The 23450-nt window shown below is 40.0% G+C and overlaps 1 protein-coding gene across 1 annotated transcript; it reads left to right on the plus strand.

The window, feature by feature from the left end:
• Positions 1-595: 595 nt before the first annotated feature.
• ACXD (Adenylyl cyclase X D) lies at positions 596-23450 on the plus strand. Its single transcript, XM_067792021.1, has 21 exons — positions 596-796; positions 3474-3807; positions 3861-4007; positions 4074-4233; positions 4301-4671; positions 4736-4860; positions 10397-10435; positions 11942-12086; positions 12155-12291; positions 12360-12651; positions 12726-12797; positions 12860-12984; positions 16119-16337; positions 16419-16665; positions 18790-18879; positions 18951-19219; positions 19645-19739; positions 19809-19960; positions 22566-22728; positions 22789-23049; positions 23128-23450. The coding sequence occupies exons 2-21, from the start codon at positions 3703-3705 to the stop codon at positions 23448-23450; spliced, it is 3537 nt and encodes a 1178-aa protein (XP_067648122.1). The 5' UTR covers positions 596-796; positions 3474-3702.

The raw sequence follows: 23450 nt of genomic DNA on the forward strand, positions 1-23450 counted from the left end.
GGTCGTTAAACAAATTCTGGTAACACTATGGACACATTCCGTCTATGTGAAGTCTTCATTGACCGGTCAGTTCAACCTAACTTAACCTTGCATTGCAAATTGTTTACAGCAAAGTCTTCGTATCGACATCCATATTTGACAGCAGTGAAGGGAAGATAGCGACTGAGTTGGTCGAGGTAACTTACAGATTCCCCTCTCTTCTTGCTACCAATAGGCGTAAGTTGCTGCGAAACAGTGATGACTAGCGTTGCTTGATAAACAGCCAAAATCGTTCAAACGGTTAACTGCCAATTAATGATGATGATTAACAACAAATTAGGCACAAGTTTCCGCATAATGCGGCGCAATATTGCAATCGAAAGTTTCTGATACTCAAAAGTCTACAGAACTTTATCATTAACAATCTTCTTTCCACGTGTTATCAAAATTTACCGTCACATACCCAATTCTCTACAAATGCTTGTCGTGTTCCACTTAACCAATTCCAAAGAAGTTCCACACTTGTAATTGATAACAGGTGAAGAGCTAAATCAGAAATCCAAGAGCTTCAACAACTTTAGTGTCTCATCAGACTCGGAGCGTCACGGTACGCAAATAATCTAATCGCCTTACAATACGTGAAATATCGGTCAAAAATCACGGTGCAGTGTTTATTACCAATTTTGATTCGTCGTACTTCGGCTTTCTTATCAATGCGATACAAAATGTTGAGTGTTTGATAATTTGGGAAAGATCCTCAGCAAAGTGTGTCGGCCAGTTACCGTATTTTATGTTGAATTAAATGCTTAAATTTTAAGTAATTGTGATCAATACAAATGGCAATAATATTTTGTCTGTGGAATGTGCATATAAATTAAAAATAACAACATTTACTACCCCAATTCCTATGAGAACTTGAAATAAATGATTTATCAAAGTTGTATTAAATAAAGTTTTTTAATAGGTAAAATAATTATTAGATTAACATTGCCAGTGATCCCCAAAAGCTCGAAGCTTGGCGATACTTTGCGAACTTTGAAATAAATATTTAGTTGGTGTATAGTTGGAAGCTTTTGTAATTTTTTATGTGAAAAGATGGCAAAGATAAAATCTTTTGATAAACATTGACAACTCCCAGGGTCACAACAGCACGTGCGACCTAGATTTATCACACAAAGGCGCACTCATCCATCTCTCACCTCTAGAGTAACTCCGTCTTCACAGTTGCACTTCAGAATACCGCACATAAACTGAAATGGGTTTACTGTGAAGTTCACGGAAGTAGTCGATTTCATGAAGTGAGCCGCTTCATGCGTAAAGTTACCAGCCAAGAGGCAAAGCTCACTACAGATTCTGCTTTACACACTTGCTCTGCCTACAGCGTCCATAGAACGTCCATGAGAAGGGATGGAGGTTGGATTGCATTTATCACTCAATATTATCTATTTGATCCCGATCGGCAGCAGGGACACTATCCAGTGGATAACGCAATAGCCTTTGACACAGACAATCACAGCACGTTATTGTAAGACTTAGAAGGGTCTTCCATTCCTCCCAGTCTCAAAATGTCGACTGTGTTGTTGGCAGGCATCCGTCCAGTTCAGAAACGTAACTTCAAAATCCAGGAAAGTTAAACGAGGGATGTCGCAGGGTGGTGTCCTATCCCCACTTAAGTTAAATTTTACATAACGAATATCCCTTCCTGAACTACTCTGTCGTATGCTGGTGAATGCACGATAGCGGCAACTGGTCCTGACCCCTCCATTGATGAGATCTTCAAGTCCCTCGTTGATACTTGGAGCAAAGACAAAGGACCGCTCTTAGCTTGTCGCAAAATAATTGGCCAGCCACTTGTATTCTATGGGTGTCCGATATAGCCGTTGGGCTTAAAAAAACACACTCTAGGAAACCGCAGGCACTATAGAACTCCGTGCTCAGAACTGTCACAGGATGTCTTCTTATGTCACCTGAATACCACCCTCACTGTGAGGTCAAAATATTCCTCATGTTGTTGTTGTGAGAACAGTGCTTCGCCCCATACAATGTGTGCGAAGACTCATAAAATGTCATAAAAACCCCCTAACTTGAATCCAAGGAAACTAGCAGTTTCCACAGGGGTGGACCATAGGGAAGTTTGTGTTAGATGTATAATTTACATATTATAATCGAAAAAATTGTTTTTGTCATGTGGGGACACATCACTTGCAGGACATGCCTTGCATTGATTCGGGACAAGTAAGAAATTAAGACGTTACAGTATCCAGAACGAAGTTGGGTAGGATAGTGTTTGTTGATAACGGTGCTCACCGTGGATTTTGGCTAGGGTTCTGGGCGGGTTTTACCTAGGGCCTCCTTATGCTTGCCTGGATCAAAAGGCTCCGTTGGCAGTGGCTGAATCTCATCAAAGTGCTTATGGAGATGTTCTCTTACCTCTCTTGGAGGCGTGGCTAGATCAAGCAATGGTTTGCTAGGGGTCCAGGTTTGTGAAAACTAACCAAAAACTGTCTGTTTTTCATTTCGTCATGATATTTAATATTCAGCTCTTTAACTTCGCTATGTAGATGATGTTCAGTGGCCATAAGAAGAAATCTCGTGGCAGTTCTGAGTGCAGAATTTTGTCAGGCCTGCAGCATTTTTCAGTATCTGTTTTTAAGACCAGACGACCAAACTTGTGACGCGTAGCACATGAGCGACTGGCCAGTCACTTTGTACGTGGTAAGAAACGTTTCTTTTTCTTTTCCCCAAGTGCTGCCGGCAAGTGATGTGAATATTTTGTTGGGACTTTGTACTGAGGTATTATCAAACGTTACCTCTTAGATCTTTGGAAGACCAAAAGTTGGCAGCGTAACACCATCGACGTGGAAGTCCAATATTAGCGTCATTTGTTTCTTCCGCGTAACAAACAGATTGGCCGTGGATTCGGTCGGTGATAGGCGAAAAAAACTAGAAAGACTGGAGAGATAGCTGTTTATTATAGAAACTAATTCGTCTATTGGAGAGTCAGGTTCCGTTGCCATTATCCTGCAGTCGTCGTGTTAGGAAATGATGGTGGGGAAAGGAGCTTTGCTATACATATAGTTTAAACAGAATGGAGAATAGGACACCACCTCGTGGTACTACCTGTTTAATTATCATAGGTTTTAAGGTTTCGTTCCCAAAATGGAACGACGCTTCACCACCATTTAGATAACTTGCGGTCCATCTTTTTAGACAAGGGAGAAGGGATGAACCTTCTTTGCCTTGGAGTAGCGTGCAGTAGTTGACTGTGTCAAAAGCTTTTGAGTGGCTAGGCGAAGATTCACAGTGAAATGATGAAGCAGGACGGTATCCAATATTTTCGTTCGGTTTCCAATGAATGAAAAAAATCTCAGCTTGACTCCTCAGATACTGTACTTCAACTTGTTTTTCGTATCATTTAGTGCAATCAATGTTTTTTGCTATTGTTTTGCTACTCAGAAAATTGCTTGGTCGTACATCATTTAATTTTTAAGCAGCAAAGGGGTCCTCGAGTTTCCTGAAACTATCGGGAGGCCATCAAGTGAGCGTTTTGGAAAACATTCTAAAGAAATTTATATAAACTTTACCATTAAATGGCCTTGATTATTCCACGCCTCTTTCACGAAGATAAAACACCTTAAACTGATTAACGAATAAACTGCTTAGTTCAGATATGCTGCAAAAGTGCTAATATGAGAGCTAGGTCCAAAACGTAAGGCAAGAAACATGAATACGTTTCTGGAGTCATCAACTGAAGAATTCAAAGATCATGATGAGGATCATGAAACGAAATTGGTTAATCATAAGAAGTGGGAACTCGGTTATTTAAAGGTAAAAATGAATCGTTCGATAATCCAAATATTAATGCTTTTCTAAACTTTTAGAGAAAATGTCGTAATCTTGAGGTGGAACAATACTATATATCATACATGAACCGTTTGCGATTGAGTCATCTAGGAATTTTTATAATTATACTCATATTTATTGCAATAGTTCATTCTCTGTTACTTCTTATATCGTATTCAGCAAGTGTAAGCACAGTTTGCGAAAATAGTTTGAGTTGAATGAAATAACATTCTAAATGATTCATCTTCCAGAAGTATCACGATTCATATATTGATATCGGAATTTATATGGGATGTACATTCGTCACTCTGGCTGTTTTATTCTTCCATTTTCGTTTGAATTTCAATAAACGTTATGAATGGTTAACATTCGCAACAGTTTGGTTAGCGATATCATCGCTGGTATTAATGGGTAAGGGGGCAAAACACGTTTTCAACAAATTCTCAATTAATCGATTGTTTCGTTTTTTTTGCGTCAGACATATCGGTGCCCGTTTATCGCGCTGTTACGGACTACAATATTACCGTACCCACTTACTACAGCTTTATTATATATGCCATATATATATTTATGCCAATCGCTGATGATGCACATGCTTTAATATTGGGCGTGGCTGTGTCAATATGTTATATAATACTTTTTTCGTTTGTTACCTATCGTCGTCGCATTGATGGTACACGAGATATTGATCTGGCAAGAATTATATCTGAAGGCATATTTATGACTTGTGTTAATATGTTGGGGTTATTCTTTCGCCTCACACGTGAAGTGGCTATTCGTACTACATTTTTGGACAAGCGACAATGTGTCGAAGAGAATTTGGTATTGCAAGCGGCTAGAGATCAAGAGGTATAATTGAATTTAGATTTATGCGAAAACTTAAATCAACAACAGCACTCCTCCTATGTTTCAGAAAAGCCTGCTTCTGAGTATCATTCCCGCGCAGATCGCTAATAAAATTGAAGAGGACGTGAAGATTCGTATTGAACACATGAAGCAAACTAAAAAAGACAGACGATCAACGCACGAAGATGGAGGGTATGTGAAAATATATGAATGTAGAAAATACCCTAAATATTTTTATAACATAGTCGCTCCTTCTCTCTGCCAACCGGCGCCAATTGGTTACACCAAAGGAGTTTAAATAGTTATCCACCTGGTCCTTCCAGCGGAGTGGGGCCCGCCCTCTACCCCTGCTTCCATAGGCGGGTTCCGACAGAAACACTTTCTTGGCCGGAGCGTCCTCTCTCATTCGCATAACATGGCCTAGCCAGCGCAGTCGCTGCGTTTTAATTCGCTGGACTATGTTGATGTCTGCTTAAAGCTCGTACAGCTCATCGTTAAATCTTCTTCGGCACTCGCCATCGCCAACGCGTAGAGGTCCATAAATCTTTCGAAGAACTTTTCTGTCAAACACTCCCAAAGCCGATTCATCTGCTGTTGTCATTGTCTATGCTTCTGCCCCATATAGCAGGACGGGTACGATAAGTGACTTGTAGAGTATGATTTTCGTTCGCCGAGAGAGGATTTTACTTTTCAATTGCCTACTTAGTCCAAAGTAGCATTTATTGGCAAGATTGATTCTTCCCTGGATTTCAGTGCTGATGTTGTTGCTAGTGTTGATGCTGGTTCCCAAATAAACGAAGTATTTTACTATTTCGAAATTATGGCTGCCAACAGTACCGTGGTTGCATATGCGCTGACTCTTTGCTCGATGACAGCAGGTACTTCGTTTTGTCCTCATTCACCATCAAACCCATCTTTACCAGATGGGAGTAAGCAGAACTAAAAGCGCGGTTGTTTAGGCCGATGATATCAATGTCATCAGCATATGCCAGTAATTGCACGCTTTTATAGTATATTTTTCTAGTGCGGTTAAGTTCTGCAGCTAGTATAATTTTCTCCAGCATCAAATTTAAGAACTCGCACGATAGGGGGTCACCCTGTCTGAAACCTCGTTTAGTTTCGAACGGCTCGGAGAGGTCCTTCCCAATTCTGACTGAGCTGATGGTGTTGCTCAACGTCATTTTGCACAGCCGTATAATTTTTGCGGGGAAACCAAATTCAGACATAGCGGCATATAGGCAGCTCCTTTTCGTGCTATCGAAGGCGGTTTTAAAATCGACGAAGAGGTGATGTGTGTCGATTCTCTTTTCACGGGGTTTTTCCAAGATTTGTCGCATTGTGAAAATCTGGTCGATGGTAGATTTACCAGGTCTGAAGCCGCACTGATAAGGTCCAATCAGGCGGTTCACGGTGAGCTTCAATCTATCGCACAATACACTTCACAGGACCTTATATGCGATATTAAGAAGGCTGATTCCGCCATAGTTGGTGCAGTTTGCAGTATCCCCTCTCTTGTGGACTGGTCAAAGAACACTTGGATTCCAATCGTCGAGCATGCACTTGTCCGCCGTATTTGAATAGCTCCGCAGGCAATCCATCAGCGCCCGTGGCCTTGTTGTTTTTCAATCTGGTTATTGCTATTCTGTATATGTTCAACCCTATTCCAATCTCTTTTGTTATACCTAGTTTACATCTAACGAGATTATTTTCATTATCGTACTTAACTCCTAATCGTTAATTATATAACTAGATTTCCCATATAAATTTCACCCCTCGATAATCGGTATTTATGAACAAATTTTAGAGATACGGATTTTTTTATGGAAAAAGTACCACCTCTAGAGTGTAATCTCTAATGATCTCGTGTAGTATTGGAAGCACAAAATAAAAGATGCACGTGAATATTTAACAGAAAATAATCTAGCTCCCAGGAATGGAACATATGTAAATGTGTGATTTTCTGTTGACGATTTGTTGTAGATTCTTCTTCTTCTTTCCTTCCTTAACTCCTATTGGAGCATAGGGTCTCGACAACCTATTTGAATCTTATTCTATTTGGTGCTATCCTCGTGACATCATTCCACGTGTAACCTGCATCTTCCAATTCTTTATCGACAGTTCTACTCCAGGTTTTCGCTGGCGCCCCGGGTCTTCTGCTTCCCAGCGGGTTCCACCGCAATGCTTGCCTTTGCTATATTGTCTGGAGGCCTCCTAATCAAGTGTCGAATCCACGAAAACTTTCGTTTTGAAATTTCAGTGGCTGCTTTTATTTGGCTTGTCCTTCGCCATAATTCGTCGTTTGTTATTGTTTCGGGCCATCGAATTTTCAGGTTTCGGCGTAGGCATTTATTAATAAAAACTTGCAGGCGCTTCTCAATTAAGCTTGAAGTTTTCCACGTCTCACAAGCATAAGAGAGCACTGATTTAACATTTTAATTAAAAATTCGCAGCTTAGTGTTCAATGATACATGACTGGACCTCCATACTTCTGTCAGTTGGCCGAAAGCCGCTCTTACTTTATTTATGCGGGATGTAACGTCCTCGTCCGCACCGCTTCTATTTGAGATAATACTGCCGAGGTAAACTGCGTATTCTACACATTCAATTTCGTTTCCATCGACAGTGAACATTGTTGGTCTTGCTAAAACATTATAACCACATTTTATGACTTTTGTATTGATACTTAGCGCGGCCCTTTTGGCGTATCTGTCCACGGCTTCGAAATTATATTGTAGGCCTGTGCCTCAGTGACTTAGCAGCAGACATCGTCTGCATACTCTAAGTCTTCTAACTGATGGAAAGGTGTCCCCTGTATTCCATGCCTGCCGTTTGTCGCACGCCTCATAATTTCATCCAATGCCACGATGAACAAAAGCGGAGAGAGTACACAACCCTGCCGTACGCCGCTTAAAGTGCTCCACCCATACCTTCATTTGTTGTTCACTGTTAGTGACAATGTTTCCATTTGTATCTTTAATTGGTTTTGGTCCATTATAATGCTTCCCAGTGAGTTCTCTGCTAAAGCCATATAGTTCCTTCATGTTATTTAGTCTAGGTGCCGTCTCGGCTCGACTTGATAATGCGTCAACCCATTTTCTCTTATCCTTTCGAGCTAACTTCTTTATTTATTCGCATTTTCCTTTATAGTTTGCTCATAACTCTCTTGCTTCAACTGGATATGTATTATTTTCCCATCTGAGAAGGGATTCTTTGATTTGTCGGCGCTGATGCACTAGAGTCCACGTGTCGTTACTTAACCATACTTTCATTGTTCTATTCTTGTATCAAAGGATGCTGCTACCAACTTCTTGATATATATTGTTAACCATGTTCAGCGCTTCATACCATCATTTGTACACTCGTGCTCGAAACGTTCTCGCACTGCCGCATTGAAGTTACTGCCGAACTCCTGGTGCTCTAATTTTCCTATATCGATTTTCTTATTCATTTTCTGTAGACTTTTCTGTACTGCAGTTTCTTTGATTCTAAAACTACCAACTACCATGTGATGATCACTACCAATTTCCGCGCCTCTTTTAGCGCGCACATCTAGCAACGATGCTCTCCATCTCTTGTTTATCAGTATGTGATCAATTTGATTCTTAGCACGTTGGTCGGGAGACGTCCATATCGTTTTGTGGGCTGGTTTATGTGGGAATAAGCTTCCGCCGATTACCAAATCATATTCGCAGCAAAAGTCGATGAGCCTGCTTCCGTTGTCATTCCGGATACCAGGGCTGTGTTTACCCAAGTATGTTTCCAGCCCGGCATTTTCGGATCCGACTTTGGCGTTAAGATCGCCTACCATCATAAATATGTCACCTTGCCGTACGTATCTGTTTACGCAGCCGCTTAGCGTATTAAAAAACTCATTTTTTGTTTCCACGCTTTGGTTCTCGGTAGCCCGTACACATTCATTATGATCAACTTCCTTGCCCTTATACGCAGCATCAGTATCAGAATACTAGGGCTTATTGGCACCCATTCAATGATGCTGTCTGCTATTTTCCTTGTTATTAGGATACCCACGCCACTGCTGTGAGTTATTGTAGATTAAGACATGCGTAAATGTGGTCTTAGAAATATTTTTTGTTCGGAATATCTCTACAGATAAAATCTAGAAATTTGCAAAACAAGCCAAATAACTCACTTTTTTTCAAATATAAAAAAATAATAAAAAAAAAATGTTTAAGTTAAACGGTTTTATTGAAAACAATACTTACATGAAGTAATAATAATACTAAAAGCTAGAAAATAATTAGGTGGTAGTTGATCATTGGCGGCCACCGTGGTGTGATGGTAGCGTGCTCCGCCTACCACACCGTATGCCCTGGGTTCGCACCCCGGACCAAGCAACATCAAAATTTTAAGCGGGGTCGCCCCTCGGCAGTGTTTGACAAGCGCTCCGGGTGTATTTCTGCCATGAAAAGCTCTCAGTGAAAACTCATCTGCCTTGCAGATGCCGTTCGGAGTCGGCATAAAACATGTAGGTCCCGTCCGGCCAATTTGTAGGGAAAATCAAGAGGAGCACGACGCAAATTGGAAGAGAAGCTCGGCCTTAGATCTCTTCGGAGGTTATCGCGCCTTACATTTATTTTTATTTTTAAGTATTGTTTTCAATAAAACCTTTAACTTAAAAATTTTTTTAAATTATTTTATTTATTATCTAGATAATTTGTAGATACGAAAACAGCTGGATTTTGTTAACCCAGCAAACATTTAAAAGATATTTCTCCAGCGAAATATATATCTAGTTCGGGGGATGATATACAACACCATTATCTAGTTATTCTTAAACCAGATAGTTTTCGAATCCAACTTCATTCTCCAATCACTATCCAACCTTTGAGACATTTTTTAAAATTTATGGTTCTCGAGTGGATCTCCAACGTCATTAGCATTTTCAAATTATTATCCATCCTTTGAGAGATTTTGAGAAATGAACAGTTCTCAAATGAATATTTAACACGTTTTGCAGTTGATATCATACATTGGATATCGAGTTGAGGTGAAGTTGACAAAAAATCTCCAAGGTGGTACTACCACAGGCCAAAAGCTATTTATTTTGAGAAATAAACACCTGATTGAAAGCAGTAATGAAGCGTAATTATTAATTATTACTAATTACTACTACTACTACTAATTACTAATTAATCAAAAATAAATTAAATATATTATTTTATTTTCGTGAAAATACTGTAGTATTGGAATCTTACACTTGAGTTCAGTTAAAGAACCACAAGTTGGGAACTATCATTTCTTCAACTTACGTAAAGCATTTTTCGCTTTATAAAGAATTCTCTCCTTTGCTGAGTGCGCTGATTCTCAAGTTGAGCAACTGCTTGGAAAAACTCTTGAGATTTTAGAAGTATGCTATTAATCAACATGAGCTCTAATGGTACTCAAGCCCAAATGCTTGATGGGTATATTCGACGCCAATTTGAATGAACGCACATCACCGATAGGTTAAATAGAGTTTAACCCTGCCAGATCGGCCGCTTCAGCACAGCTTAAACTTCAGTTAAAGTGGACTGAAAAACTGCAGAATAAGTTTAAGCGTAGTTTAACTGACCAACTGAGTTGAACTTGTACTGAAAAACTGGGCTTAATTGACGATTGGGAGCTATGTACGAAAATTAAGATACTCTTGTTATATGTAAATTAGGTCTAGTATGTAAACTTGATGTTATATACTTGGTTCTAGTAAAACTTTTCTCTTTATTTCCAGATCTACACCGACTCCTTTATGGCGGCAACCAGATACCGAGTTAGTAATAAAAAGCATATACCTAATGTGAAGATTTTATTCATAAAGTCTTATTTATTTAAAAGTCTTCCCTGTTAGCTTATATATTTTCATTCCTCTTACCTCTATCAAGCTTCTAACTAAAATTAATTCACTAGCAACAAACAAATCGAAAAGTTGTTTCCTAGGAGCGCGTGCACATAGTAGCAGTAGACGACGAACTCTCAGAGTATACTTCTGCCATAGTAGCATTGTGAATTCCTACAAAAAAAATCTTTCCATTTGTCCATGGCCATACCTACCTGTCAAATAATAGCTGATGGGGTTAACATAAGAAAGGTTTGTTTTTTGCTCGCAGTTAAGTGCCATGAATTGCCCAATTGTGTTTCAAACCAACCTTTATTTTTTTACATATTAATATATTCATTACATATTAATATTTATTTCTAAAATCTAGTAAGTAGAGAACGAGAAATGTTAATGAGGAAATTATTTAAGTATCCAAAGAGCGATTTAAATGGTGATCAAGGCTGTTTACTATTGTTAACGTTTATTCAAACATTTGCCACTTGTATGAACTCACAATGCGTAATATTATTATCAACATATACTCAAAACCCTTCGTTGACTCTGTTTAATGTTTAAGACTCCGCGAGTGAAGGGCTACCTTTCTCTTTTGAAAACTAGCACGTAACTTCCCATGCCGTTACTGACAATGCATTTCGCGTTGCTTTGGTTGTGAGTAGGGCTTACTTATCTGCCGACTGTACCTCATCTGTCACTTGCGCAGGCCATGTCGTCAAGTTTCTCTGCTACCCTCTTTCGTTGTTGAGACAACAGTTCTCTTTCGAAGAAGGCGTGGCGACGTTGTATATATGAACATATTTCGCAGTATAGGCAGTTCGAGTTTTCTATGTTTCCCATTTTCTGGAGATGTTCGCTTCTACAAGTGGTTTAGTTCAGGTATTATTTCCCTGATCAGTTTTCGCGCAGTGGCAGAAGCTGGGCATTAGTCTCCTCGGAGGAAATGTTTTAGAAAATTAACAAGCCTCTCGAGCGTATTTCTACCATTTGACTTAACAGAAAAATCGTCGGGTTTGGCAGATGTAGCTCGAAGTTGGCATAAAACCGGTAGGTTCAGCAATTAGTAAGGAAAGTGGAAAAGCAGCGTACCTTAAATTAGACGAGAAGCTTGGCATTAGTCTCCGCGGTGCCGCGTGTCATGTAGAAAAGTAATTTATATGAAATGAAATGTACAATTGCATCTCACGCTGAGTATATAATGTTCAGTTACACCCGAACTTAGACACATATACTTGTTTTAAACTCTATTTATTTTATTATCATTACTAAGGAAGTATCTAAACTCAAAATAGGTTGCCTGATATGCTGGCTAAACAGGGTTAATTGTTGATTCACCATTCAAATACCCAAATAGACCATATTCAATTATTCTGAAACGGGGCATCTTGACCACCGCCAAAATATTGTTTCACTATATTTTTCCGTCAATTGTTTTTCCAATAGAAAACTCTTTATTGAACCACACGATGATGTCTCAATCCTTTACGCGGATGTTGTAAACTATACGTACCTTACAACAACGCTCGATGTTAAAACGTTAGTGGAGACATTGCATGATCTCTTTGTAAAATTTGATACAGCTTCACAGGTAAGACATACTAAATGAATTTAGTCCACCTAAAATCCAACAAGGCTAAAGGCATATCTTTCGCGCAGGAGTACGATGTATTGCGCATTAAATTTCTTGGTGATTGCTATTATTGTGTAGCTGGTGTCCCAATTCCTAATGAGTACCATGCGAGATCGTGTGTTTACCTTGGCTTGCGCATGATCAACGATATACGTGATGTAAGGTAATTTAAGATATCACCGAAAAATCACGGCACTTACTTCTCTTATATCCCTTATATACGACTTTCAGATCGAAACGGAAGCTGGATATTGATATGCGAATTGGCGTACATTCAGGAAATATATTGTCTGGCGTTATTGGTGCCAACAAATGGCAATTCGACATTTGGTCTAAGGATGTTGATATAGCTAACCGGTTGGAGTCCACCGGCGAGGCTGGTCGAGTGCATGTGAGTAGTGAGACATTGCAACAATTAGACGGTGAGTTTATGTATGAAGAGGGCACGGTGAAGGCAAGTGAAGATCCCGTATTGCAAAAATATAATATACGTACTTTTCTTATAAAGCCGCCATCAGCAAGGGTAGGTATGCAAGGATTTGTATAAACTTATTTATCAATTTTAATTATTCTAAACGGAGTTCATTCATATTTCAGGCTAAGAATTTTATAACAATGCGACGCCCGGCAGCACCGATGCGAAAACCTTTCGAGTTTAAACATGGAGGTGTGAGTTTGATTAACTTTATTTGTAGATGTTCAAATATTTATATATATACATATTTTATCAGGAATCCAGAAGTGGTGGCTCCACAAATTTCATGCAAAACAGCATAAGTCAATATAACCAAATACGAAATCGGGCAACTCTGGAGATGAGTCGTGAAGTGGACAAGATGCCATTCGGTAGAATACAGTAAGACAAGTTTTAAGTGTTTAGTAAGATTTTTAGATAGATTCATGTGCTAAATCTTGAATCGTCTTGATCGTCGTTTACCTGGGAATGTCCGGGCGGTTTTTTGCATTGCGAATCATTTAACACACTACTTGCTGGACGATTTCCATCCATACTATATGTAACCAACGTACACATGTTTGGTAGTACGCTAATGTGACAAGGCGCCAACCTAGCAAGCTCACCACGAGACCTTCCCTTGATGCCCGGGAAATGTCAGCATCAGCGACAGCGTGTGGTTGTAAAGAGTGCAGCTACAAGCGGGGGTCTTTATAGCACGAAATGGGATAAAGTAAAAAATGTATATTCAACTAATTAGCCTGTAGTCGTTGGACTGCAGATGACTAATTTGAAACGAGATCTAATTTAATGCAACTCTCTCTCTCAAAGATTTTGTTTGCGCCATTTTACAACCGTTTCTCTTGCCATGCGGCCGCCGTGGTGTGATGGTAGCGTGCTCCGCCAACCACACCGAAGATCCTGTGTTCACGCCACGGGCAAAGCAATATCTGCCTTGCAGATGCCGTTCGGTGTCGGCATAAAAGAAGTAGGTCCCGTCCCGCCAATTTGTAGGAAACATTAAAAGGAGCACGGCGGTGGAAGAGAAGCTCGGCCTAAATCTCTTCGGAGGTTATTGCGCCTTAAATTTTTTTATACTCTTGCCATCGGCAGTATAGCAGGTAACATGCCGTAAGGAATCCACGAGTTTTGTTTCTCACCTCTTCCATATCATTCCCCATTGCTAATATTTGTAATGCTTCCACTTTTCTTTCGGAACTACATCTCTGCTAGATTCGCTTTCGTAAACCTCACTATGTCACTGGTGTATTCGATATCCGCACAAACGTACTTTCCAGAGCGCAGCGGTTTCCGCAATGCGCTGCATCCACATCAAACATTTACTTTCCCTGTGGGTGTACCCTCCAACCATTTAAATATCATGCTATTTTAGACCTTATCAACTTAACAACTTACATGGCTTCTCGTTAGTGTAATCATTAGCCTGGGTCGATTTGTATGGACGAAAGTTAACCGATATCGCGCATCGATTTTTCGATAGGATTTGGGCTCAAGAAAAAAAGTTACACTATGCATACACAAAAAAATAATTTTCGAGCCTGCGAAAAAAATGGCGAAAGGGTAAAATTTTCGCAGGCTCGAAAATTATTTTTTTGGGTATGCATAGTGTAACTTTTTCTTCTTGAGCCCAAATCCTATCGAAAAATCGATGGCGCGATATCGCTTAATAAATCGACCCAGTGTAGTATTCATACCATCGAGGTTGGCTTGCCTTATGATCCTTTGACTTGGGCGTTTCCCAAAACCGTTTTACCGCATACAGACATGCATTTCACAAACGTTCCCTCTTCTTCCCGCCTCCTAAATTCGGTGGGGGAATTGGAGATTCTTCGCAAAAAAGTTCTTTGCTGCAACCTACCTCGACCTACTTCAAATGCCGTCGTTCAAAGTTTCTGAATTAATAATCTGACTCATACGATTACTCTCCGAGAAGGCGATCTAAGCATTCCATTAATAACTATGGGGCAAAATAACCATCCGCCGCAGCAGGGCCTCTTATGTTGTAAGAAACAGTTACTTTCCTAGCGAACTGGCATCGGAAAGGCTCTTTTAAATACAGCTGAATATACCCCTTGGTTGCAAGTATTCCAATGGGTGCATTTCGCAAAACACTTTAGATTAACGGAAATACCCTGGGCCTGCTGCGGGGGGAGTGGCATAGACGCAGAAACTTAGCCTTAACACTATCCCCATAGTGCTCCTCCTAGTTAGAGTTACATAGAAGAAGTAATAAAAAAACAAGGTAGCGCAGCTAAAGATAAAAATAGTCCTAGGACTTACCTCTGCGAAAATCCATACGCCGATTAGTTTTTGGCCTCTCACTCTATTTTGAATAAGTCAACTCAGTAGAACGCTATAACACTGCAGCGCAGAAACCTGCTCCTTGGCATAAGGCGAGGGTCTTGCTGTGACTCATTTTTCGGTTTTATTAAACACTATCCTCTTTCTTACTTCTGCAAATCGAATTTAGATATCCATCGAGTAGGTAGTTTAGACCTAGATACGACCCAAACCTACCTTGAAACGAGAGCAGAATCGAGAACAAGTGAAGTTTTAATAAGATTACTACATAATCTCTGCACGCTGCAACAGTGGGAAAAACCAGAGCGACTAGGTTAGTGGCAGCTGCTGGTTTGACCTGTCATCCCATCTTTAACGTGGCTTTGGTATTCTAAACTGGTTACTTATATTTTTTATAACGACTACGAAAGATGTCAGCTAAGGTAGATGAGTTATTCCTGCCCAGCTCTTCATAGCCGAAAAGCACTCGAAAGGTTTCACATACCTTCGCCATGTAAGCATATTGTGACGAATATTAGCGTCACTAAACTGCTACTAAATAAATGCACAACAACAATAAAGCAGCCAGCAGTAGAAGGCGACGAAGAGATATCTCACACACAAATATGTAGTCATCAGCCGAAGTAGTTACTCACACATACGCGCATATGTCTACGGAAGAGGCATGGACTACATACATATATACATCTCCATATATAGCTGGTAACTAACCAAGCATGAGCTACAACTGTTGGCGAAATTACTAGACCTTAGGAGAAATGGGTGACCTTAGGAGAAATGGGTGAACGAGGAAACCGGGAGTATAAAAGCAGTGCAAGCTGAGGAATGATTAATCAGTTTTGATTTAAACACGCTATTGGTTGTGAAGTATAATTGTGAAGTACTACTTCCAAAGTAATATAAATAAAGACCAGTTTTCAATACCGAATATTGGCGTGATTTATTCAACAGTTTAGCGATTCGAACGTTAGCAGAAGGTGCTTAAAAATTGGTATTCCCTAAATTCGTTACATTATTAACACTATATAAATGGGGACGCATATGGGAATTTTCACGCAATCTTTTCGAGGCATCGGCTTCGGGATAATATTTATGTTCCATAAATCACCAAAAATCTGTGCCATAGATTCCATCCCAATTCGGTTTTCTCCCTCTAGGTTTTATTCTTGACAGATATATGCGCACACTAATTGGTTGATATTTAATTTGATTAGGGTCTCAAGGATTTGTTTTGGTCATGAGGAACGTTTAACCTTGGACGAGAAGGAAGAGCAATGCTATCGACGTAATATAACGGCAGTATGTTTATTTTTCAAAGATTGGCGTTGGGAGGTTATGTTCATGGAGCAGCCAGACATTATGCTCAAATACAGTCTACTGGTTTCTTATATCACACTACTCTGTGCAATTGTTATGCAAGCGATTAATGCCACGTAAGTAAAGTTTAGTTTTGTAAGTTTAAAGGGTTTTTCGATTAGTCACTTAAATCTCATATGAACTCTACATTTTTTCAGGCAAGCGTTTCCTTTTTGGACTCTCGTAGTTATCAGCAATATAATAATGATCCTCCTATTGGTTATGGTATGGTATAAAAAATTTTGGCTAATGTTTTTTAGCGAAGCCGACTCTTCCAAACCGAATCGAAGCCTAAGCAAATGGCTCTATAAACTTTCAGATGGCGTTCAGAGCAATGTTATTGTGCGGTGCATCATATATTTGGTCGTTCTGGGTTTACATTCAACTGGTGTCCTTTTACATTTGGTATGACATTGCTATTTTTAGCATTACTTGTCGCGATTTTAACTGTTTGGTTTTATAAAATTTCATTCCAATCGCCCCTTGAAGGAGTTATGCTACACAGCCTTTTTAATGCCCTAGCTTTAGAGAAGTTGCCATTGAAAGCCTTGGTTCCACGCTGAAATTAACTGAATGGTTTGTTTCTGTGGGGATACACCGCATGCGACACATATGTCACGTATGCCAGAGGTGACTTTAGATAGGCACCTTAAAAGAAGGCATCAACTCTGTGTGGATACGGTTAGGAGCCCTCACTTATTCAGTTAAATGAAACGGCTGAATTATTTGTGGTCTATTTCATCATTCTCCCTTTCAGGACTCCCTCGATTGAGGGCGTTAAATATTTAAGGAATATTTTGGACAGGAAACTGACCTGGAGGCCCAATGTGGAAAAAATAGTGAGGAAGGCCTCGGTTGCCGTGTAATGCTGGAAGAGCGATCTGTAAGTGCTAGGGGCTCTCGCCAATGGGAGTATATTGGCTTTATGGGGTGGTAGTTAGCCTGTTCCTGATCAATGGGGTTAGAGTCTGACGGAACGCTCTGAACACAGCAAGCATTACCAAAATGTTAGTGTCGGTACATCACACAGCGCTGGTTGGTATCAATGGCGCTCTTAGAACAACTCTACTTTGGTAGTGGATGCCAACCTCTTTATACATCCGGTGGATATTAAGGGCAATGCACCGGTGCCGGTCGCTAATCACACGTTGTGACATGGGCTTTCTTCCTTCGGGTATTTTAGCATTCTTACCAATCTATGCAAGTTTCCCCTCAGTCATTCTTTCTAGAGAGGTGTGAGGCAGTGAACTGTTTAACCAACTTGGTGAAAGATGCATGTGAAGGTTGAAGGAGTGGTTTTTCGTCAGGAGGTCAATGTAAGTCACAAGTTTAACTGATCCGATCACTGTACCATCGCCTGGTCACACTGATCTCTCGCATTGAAGACTGTAGCAAATTCTAAGTTGCCCTCTCCACCTGGGGTCCTGTCTGGAAATATGGGCTTCAAGTCAGCTAAGCAAAATCCTGGACGATTCTTGCAGAGTAGCAGGATCCTTCTGGCCAGAAGTAGATAGAATCGGTGTGCCGAAATTATCTATCAATGGTAATTAGGGTTATGACGGGTCACTGTCCAATCAAAGTTCATGCAAAACGTCTTAACATATAGAAAGCTCCCTCCTGCTGCTGCTGCCTGCAGCACGTTGAGGTGGAATCATCGAGACACTTGAAGCTTGACTTTCCACCTTTTGACCTAGGTGATAATATTTCGGTCTCGGCTCTTTCATATTCCCGGTATAATTATTAGAGTCGATATCAATCTTAATCGAAACTTGTATATCGTATCTCTCTCTAAATAGCTTTAGCTTAAGTTTCAGTTATCTTATGCGTTGTTCGAACGGACATTTATGTTGTGCAAGTGAGCTTCTATCATAATCATCATTATTTGGTGCGAAACCGCCTGATCGATTTAGGCCATATCGTAACCAGTCCCTTCAGCTGTAGCTGGCCCCAATTAGGAGGTCAAGTCTTCCTCCAACTGCACCCCCTACCCCTCCAACTCAGTGGTGGTCACATCTTACTCTGTCTCCAAATGCCTCTGCTTCTTTGGCTGGAGATTCTTTGTCAATTCGCATAGCATGTCCTAGACAGCGAAGCTTTTGACCTTTTATCTTCATATCTGCGTAAAGCTCAAATTACCCACCATTATACCTACTTAGATACTCACCGTCGGCAGAACCATAAATCTTTCGGAGAACCTATCTCTCGGACACTCCAAAAGTCATTTCATCATCTCTCGATACCGTTCATCACTCCGAGTTTGATGAGCGCCCTGTATTGCGTAATTAATGTTCGTCAAGGGAGGACTTTACTACTCAGCTCAAGACGATCGATTAACGACCTAAATGAAAGCATGGGTCTACGAAAATTGAAAGGCAGAGCACTCCTAATCCTCAGACAACTTGCTGTCATCTTCATGGCCATAATGGGATCAACCCATTTACTATGTAACAACTGATAGCTTACACGGCTATTTGAAGACTACTCTCCTAAGAAGTCGATAGAGATCAATATAAATGTTTACTTTTACAGTTAGATTCTGGTAATTATGCAGAAGTGAAGGATGCGATTGAACAACCTTACGGTGGGGTCCGGAATAGGATATCCAGTTTTAATGCTTGGGTATGTTAAAGTTTTTAAATAATTTTCTAGATCATTCTTGAATTATTTTTTATCGAATTTATTTATTTTAGGCCGTCACCGAATGCTTTATATTGAGCACATGCATAGCCTTCTTATTTACCCGCATCCCTTTTGTCTTCAAATTCAGTGTTGGCATTATTATATTGATTTTTTATACATTTGTGGTAACCCTATCATATAATTCTATATACGGTCAGAGTTTGAGCACGAACGATCATCTGTATCCAGAGTACTCTCATATATTTGTAATGTGTGTCACATTGGGTATATTTCATCTGATGGATAGGCAAACAGAATTTATTGCAAAAGTTGATTACAAGTGAGTAACAGGGACGGCCTACAAACGGTGCGTCTGACTCGCGAGTCAGCTGTGTATGTGTTGACGCGCCGTCATTTTGATTTTCACGAGTCAGCCAGACTGACTAATACTATAATATTTCATAAGGCGTGACGTGGCTGAATGCGTTTGTAACACTTACCATCGTAGAAGTGCGGGTGAAATCCCACTCCCGGGAGAAAAGGCTTTGAAGAGATTTACAAGGTATAATCGAAACAGCTGTCGCCTTGTCCGTTCTGATGTCACGTTGTTTAAATTTTTTCCAAATTATTAACTTAAATATTTTCACTAACACATCGGAACTGACTCTCGACTTTGACTTTCTGTGCGTAGACCCTACAAAATATGAGATTGACAAACATTCAACGGATCGATTGAGAATATTGGAACTTGTTTTTAAATTTCAGTTGGAAACGTCAATTGCTAGAGAAGCAGTATGATGCAAAATTTACAAATGAAACCATTTCCATTCTCATCAATAATATTTTACCATCTCATGTTGGTATGAAATATTTCATTTGAGTCTCATAAGAACTAAAGTAAAATTGAATTGATGTTTATATAATTTCAGCTGATATATATATGTCCCGACAAATGACGAACGAACTCTACTATGAGGTTTATGATAATGTGGCCGTTATCTTTGCAACAATACGTAATTATGATACAGAACAAGTGGGAATTCGAGTCTTGAATGAAATTATTTGTGACTTTGATGAAGTGGTAAGCTCGTAATATATACTTTGAGATACTCATATAGAAATCGATCCAGAGAGTTTAGCTGATCTAAGTTGAGCGGCTGCATCAAATCGTCTAAATGAAGCAGCGGCTCTGCAATGACTGCCACATGATCGCAAAGATCAAGTGGAGAAACGAACTTGGTAGTTTTGTGGCAGATGGTCTTAACCGGTCAGTTCGCTACCTTGAGTGCGTGGATGTTATAATTTAGGTCAGGTTTGTTATACTCCTTTCAGCTTTAGTATTTCAGATCCATTTGTAAACACTATTTAACTCAAATAGGCAGGTAGGAGTGGCACAAGCGGCACACAGTGCAACTCAATAAAAAGTTAGTAATGCCACTTTCAAAAGCATAACGAGGAATTACACCCCGAGCCGCTAGACTGCTACAGTAGCAACAAACCTCTAGTCAAAACAACAAACGCACCCACTGGCTGAGGAAACAATCGCCAACCTCGAATACGCAAACTTCTCAATAATGTTATACCTTAATTTAAGTATGCACATTATGCGATTGAGAAATTATCGAAAGCGCTATTTGATAAGGTTTAGTGCCGGTTTCACCATCTTCAGTTACGCTAGATTTTACCTAGAGGATAGCAATCTATCAGATAGCTTCATTTGACATTTTCGTTTTTACCAACACAGGGTGACCAACCCCCGGTTAAATTGCTAATTGTGAATATTTTGTAGAACAAAAAATTAAATGATGAAAAATCTATTATGAATACACAAAAAATAAACTAACAGCTGACTTTTGTTTACATTCTTTCCTTGTACTTAACTGAGACAAACTAGATTTGGTAGGTGAAAGAAACGGGAGCATTCGAAACCTACGGCTCGTACTTTCGCTTCCGCAGTGCGTTGGTGCAGCGGTGTCGTACGGGGCAATACCACTGAATATATCTAGATTCACCCCCCACCAGTTTTTAGGCATAGGCTTACAGACTCACCATTCACTGGTCGATTGTTTAACCATACATCCATTGGTTGTCTGGACGCGTAGGTCACTGGCACAGCGGTTGTTCTGATATCGCTACTCGCTTAACCATACACCTTCCACCAATCCCGCCGTCATAGTCTACCACAATTTATAAATCTTTCCCATGGACACCAGCCAGATGCTGATATAGTCACTGATTCTACCCGTAGTTCTGGGAAGTCCGTCAACGGAACAAAAGCTTACCCCTTTCATTGTCCGTTTGGCATCCGCCATCAGATTTCCAATTCAAGCAGCAGCTTGGACATTTTCCACCGATTGTACGTCCGCTTCCTCCTCCATGTGGCTCTGCTACCCCAGCCTACGACTGTTCTCGACAATTCTCGAAGATTTATTTTCTCTTATTGAATCAACCAAAAAACCTTATGAAGCGGAGTTCATTCATCACGTCAACCTCAACAATCCTATCTGGAAGGCCACATTTAACCTACGATGTTTTATTTTACTATGAGCCGGACTGTGGAAGGTGCTCTATAGGATGTTCCTACTTAGGCCTTGGTAGTGACTTGTGTTGCAAGTTTATTTGTGATGCAATATTTTCTCTGGTCCCTATAACCACCACAGATCCTGAGCAGATCTGAAATCTATTGTGCTGAACGATTAAAAAAGCGTCAAGTGATACTGCCGCAGATATACAATATGTAGGTTAGGTGGCGTTGATCTGGTAGGGGAAGCTAACTTGGACAACATGAAGGTCTGTTGTAATACCAAATAAAATATAACAATCTCATTTATAAAGTGTTAAAAAATCTATGGAACGATCTTTCCGGCGCTCAAGCATACGTCCACATCGGATACGGGTGATAAGAGCGTTCCCTCCGTAGGCGTTTCTGTCGTTAGAGGCAACTAAAACTCACACTACTAAGGGTTAAAGGGGGCTAACCGGTAAACATGGGGAGTATTTTACGGTTGCAACAACTACAACATCTTTCCTTCGCCGATCCAGCTTAGAAACCAGAAATATTTACGCGGTATGCACGTTGTACAAGGCCACTGAAATCAGTAGGTGGGAAGGTTCGAGGTGCAAAAAAACTGTTCCCGCGGCAGACGGGTCAGTACCAGAAGGTTCTATTAGCTAAAGGTACCGGTTTCATATGCGGCCGATGACTGCCCATATCGATAATACTCCCTGAACCTTCGAAAAGTCTTTTTTTGGTTAAATAACAACAAAAAGTTGTTCGCACGATTAAAAAGCGAGTTCAGAGTAAGACTCCATGATCCGGTGAGAGAACTTCTCTTTTGCAAACTCGTTTCCTTATAGTTAGTAAATAGTTTTCCAACGGTCTGCATAGTTGTATTTCAGGTGTCAAGAGGGCATATGCTTAGCCTTTAACAAAGATTTCAAATATGGTCTTCCAGCGAGTCCTGTTCAATAACCAAACACTTCAGTTCCAACGAAAGTCGGGTTCCAGAATCCGAACGTACCGTATTCCTATCTGCCGGCTGTTTCAGTAACATCAACCAAACATTATTTCGTTTTGTATATACATATATGTAGATCTCTTCTTTTTTGACTTTTATGGAGTGATTGGGAGTTCATTACACGATACTTTAGTCTACAGCTTTATCTGGTTACTTCTTCAATTTCAGCTAAGCACTTATAGAGGTACAAGAAAAGTAGAAAAAATTAAAGTTGCCGGTTGGACTTACATGGCAGCATGTGGCTTGGATCCAAAACGTTCGGAGCACCGGAAAACTCAAAGTGCCTACCGAAGTTCTTCGCTGCTACCAAATGGACGGAGAAGCCACTATTGTAAGTAGAGTTTAACATAACAATTATAAGTGTATGATTTTTAAATATATTCAAATAAAGCAAGCAGGCAACTTGACATTGAGGAGGAAACACAAATCCAAGATGACATGCCTACAACCAGTGCTCAGGCCAAAGTACAAAACATACGACTGCAAGAATACGAAGGTCACCAGAAGACTATCAATAAATCTGAAGAATATAATGATGTTGTATTTGTGATGCTCCAATTCGCATTGGATCTTATGCGTACAATGCGGTCGTTTAACATTGAAAACCTGCAATGTGAAGATACCGAGGAGGATAGAGGAGCTTTGCGTATTGGTAATATTTTAATATCTATAAAATGCGGATATAGCTATTGAAAGCTTGTTATTTAAATTTTACACTCTTTCCCTTTAGGTATTTCGAATGGTCCCATGATGGCGGGTGTTGTAGGCTCTTATAAACCTCATTATGATATTTGGGGTAATGCAGTAAATATGGCGTCACGTATGGACTCTACGGGTATAGCAGGCTGCATTCAAGTCACACAAGCTACAGCTGAAATATTACAATCCTATAATGTTAAATGTACATATCGTGGGCTAACATACGTTAAGGGGCGTGGTCATATTCCGACATATTTTGTGAATGTAGATGAATCTTTAAATTTTGTAAAAATTCGTGAAGAGTCTTCTATGGTTATAGATACGATAAAAGAAGAAGAGACGACTGTATGTTAA

This window comes from Eurosta solidaginis, chromosome 5, assembly GCF_040869045.1.
Source record: "Eurosta solidaginis isolate ZX-2024a chromosome 5, ASM4086904v1, whole genome shotgun sequence".
Lineage (NCBI taxonomy): Eukaryota > Metazoa > Arthropoda > Insecta > Diptera > Tephritidae > Eurosta > Eurosta solidaginis.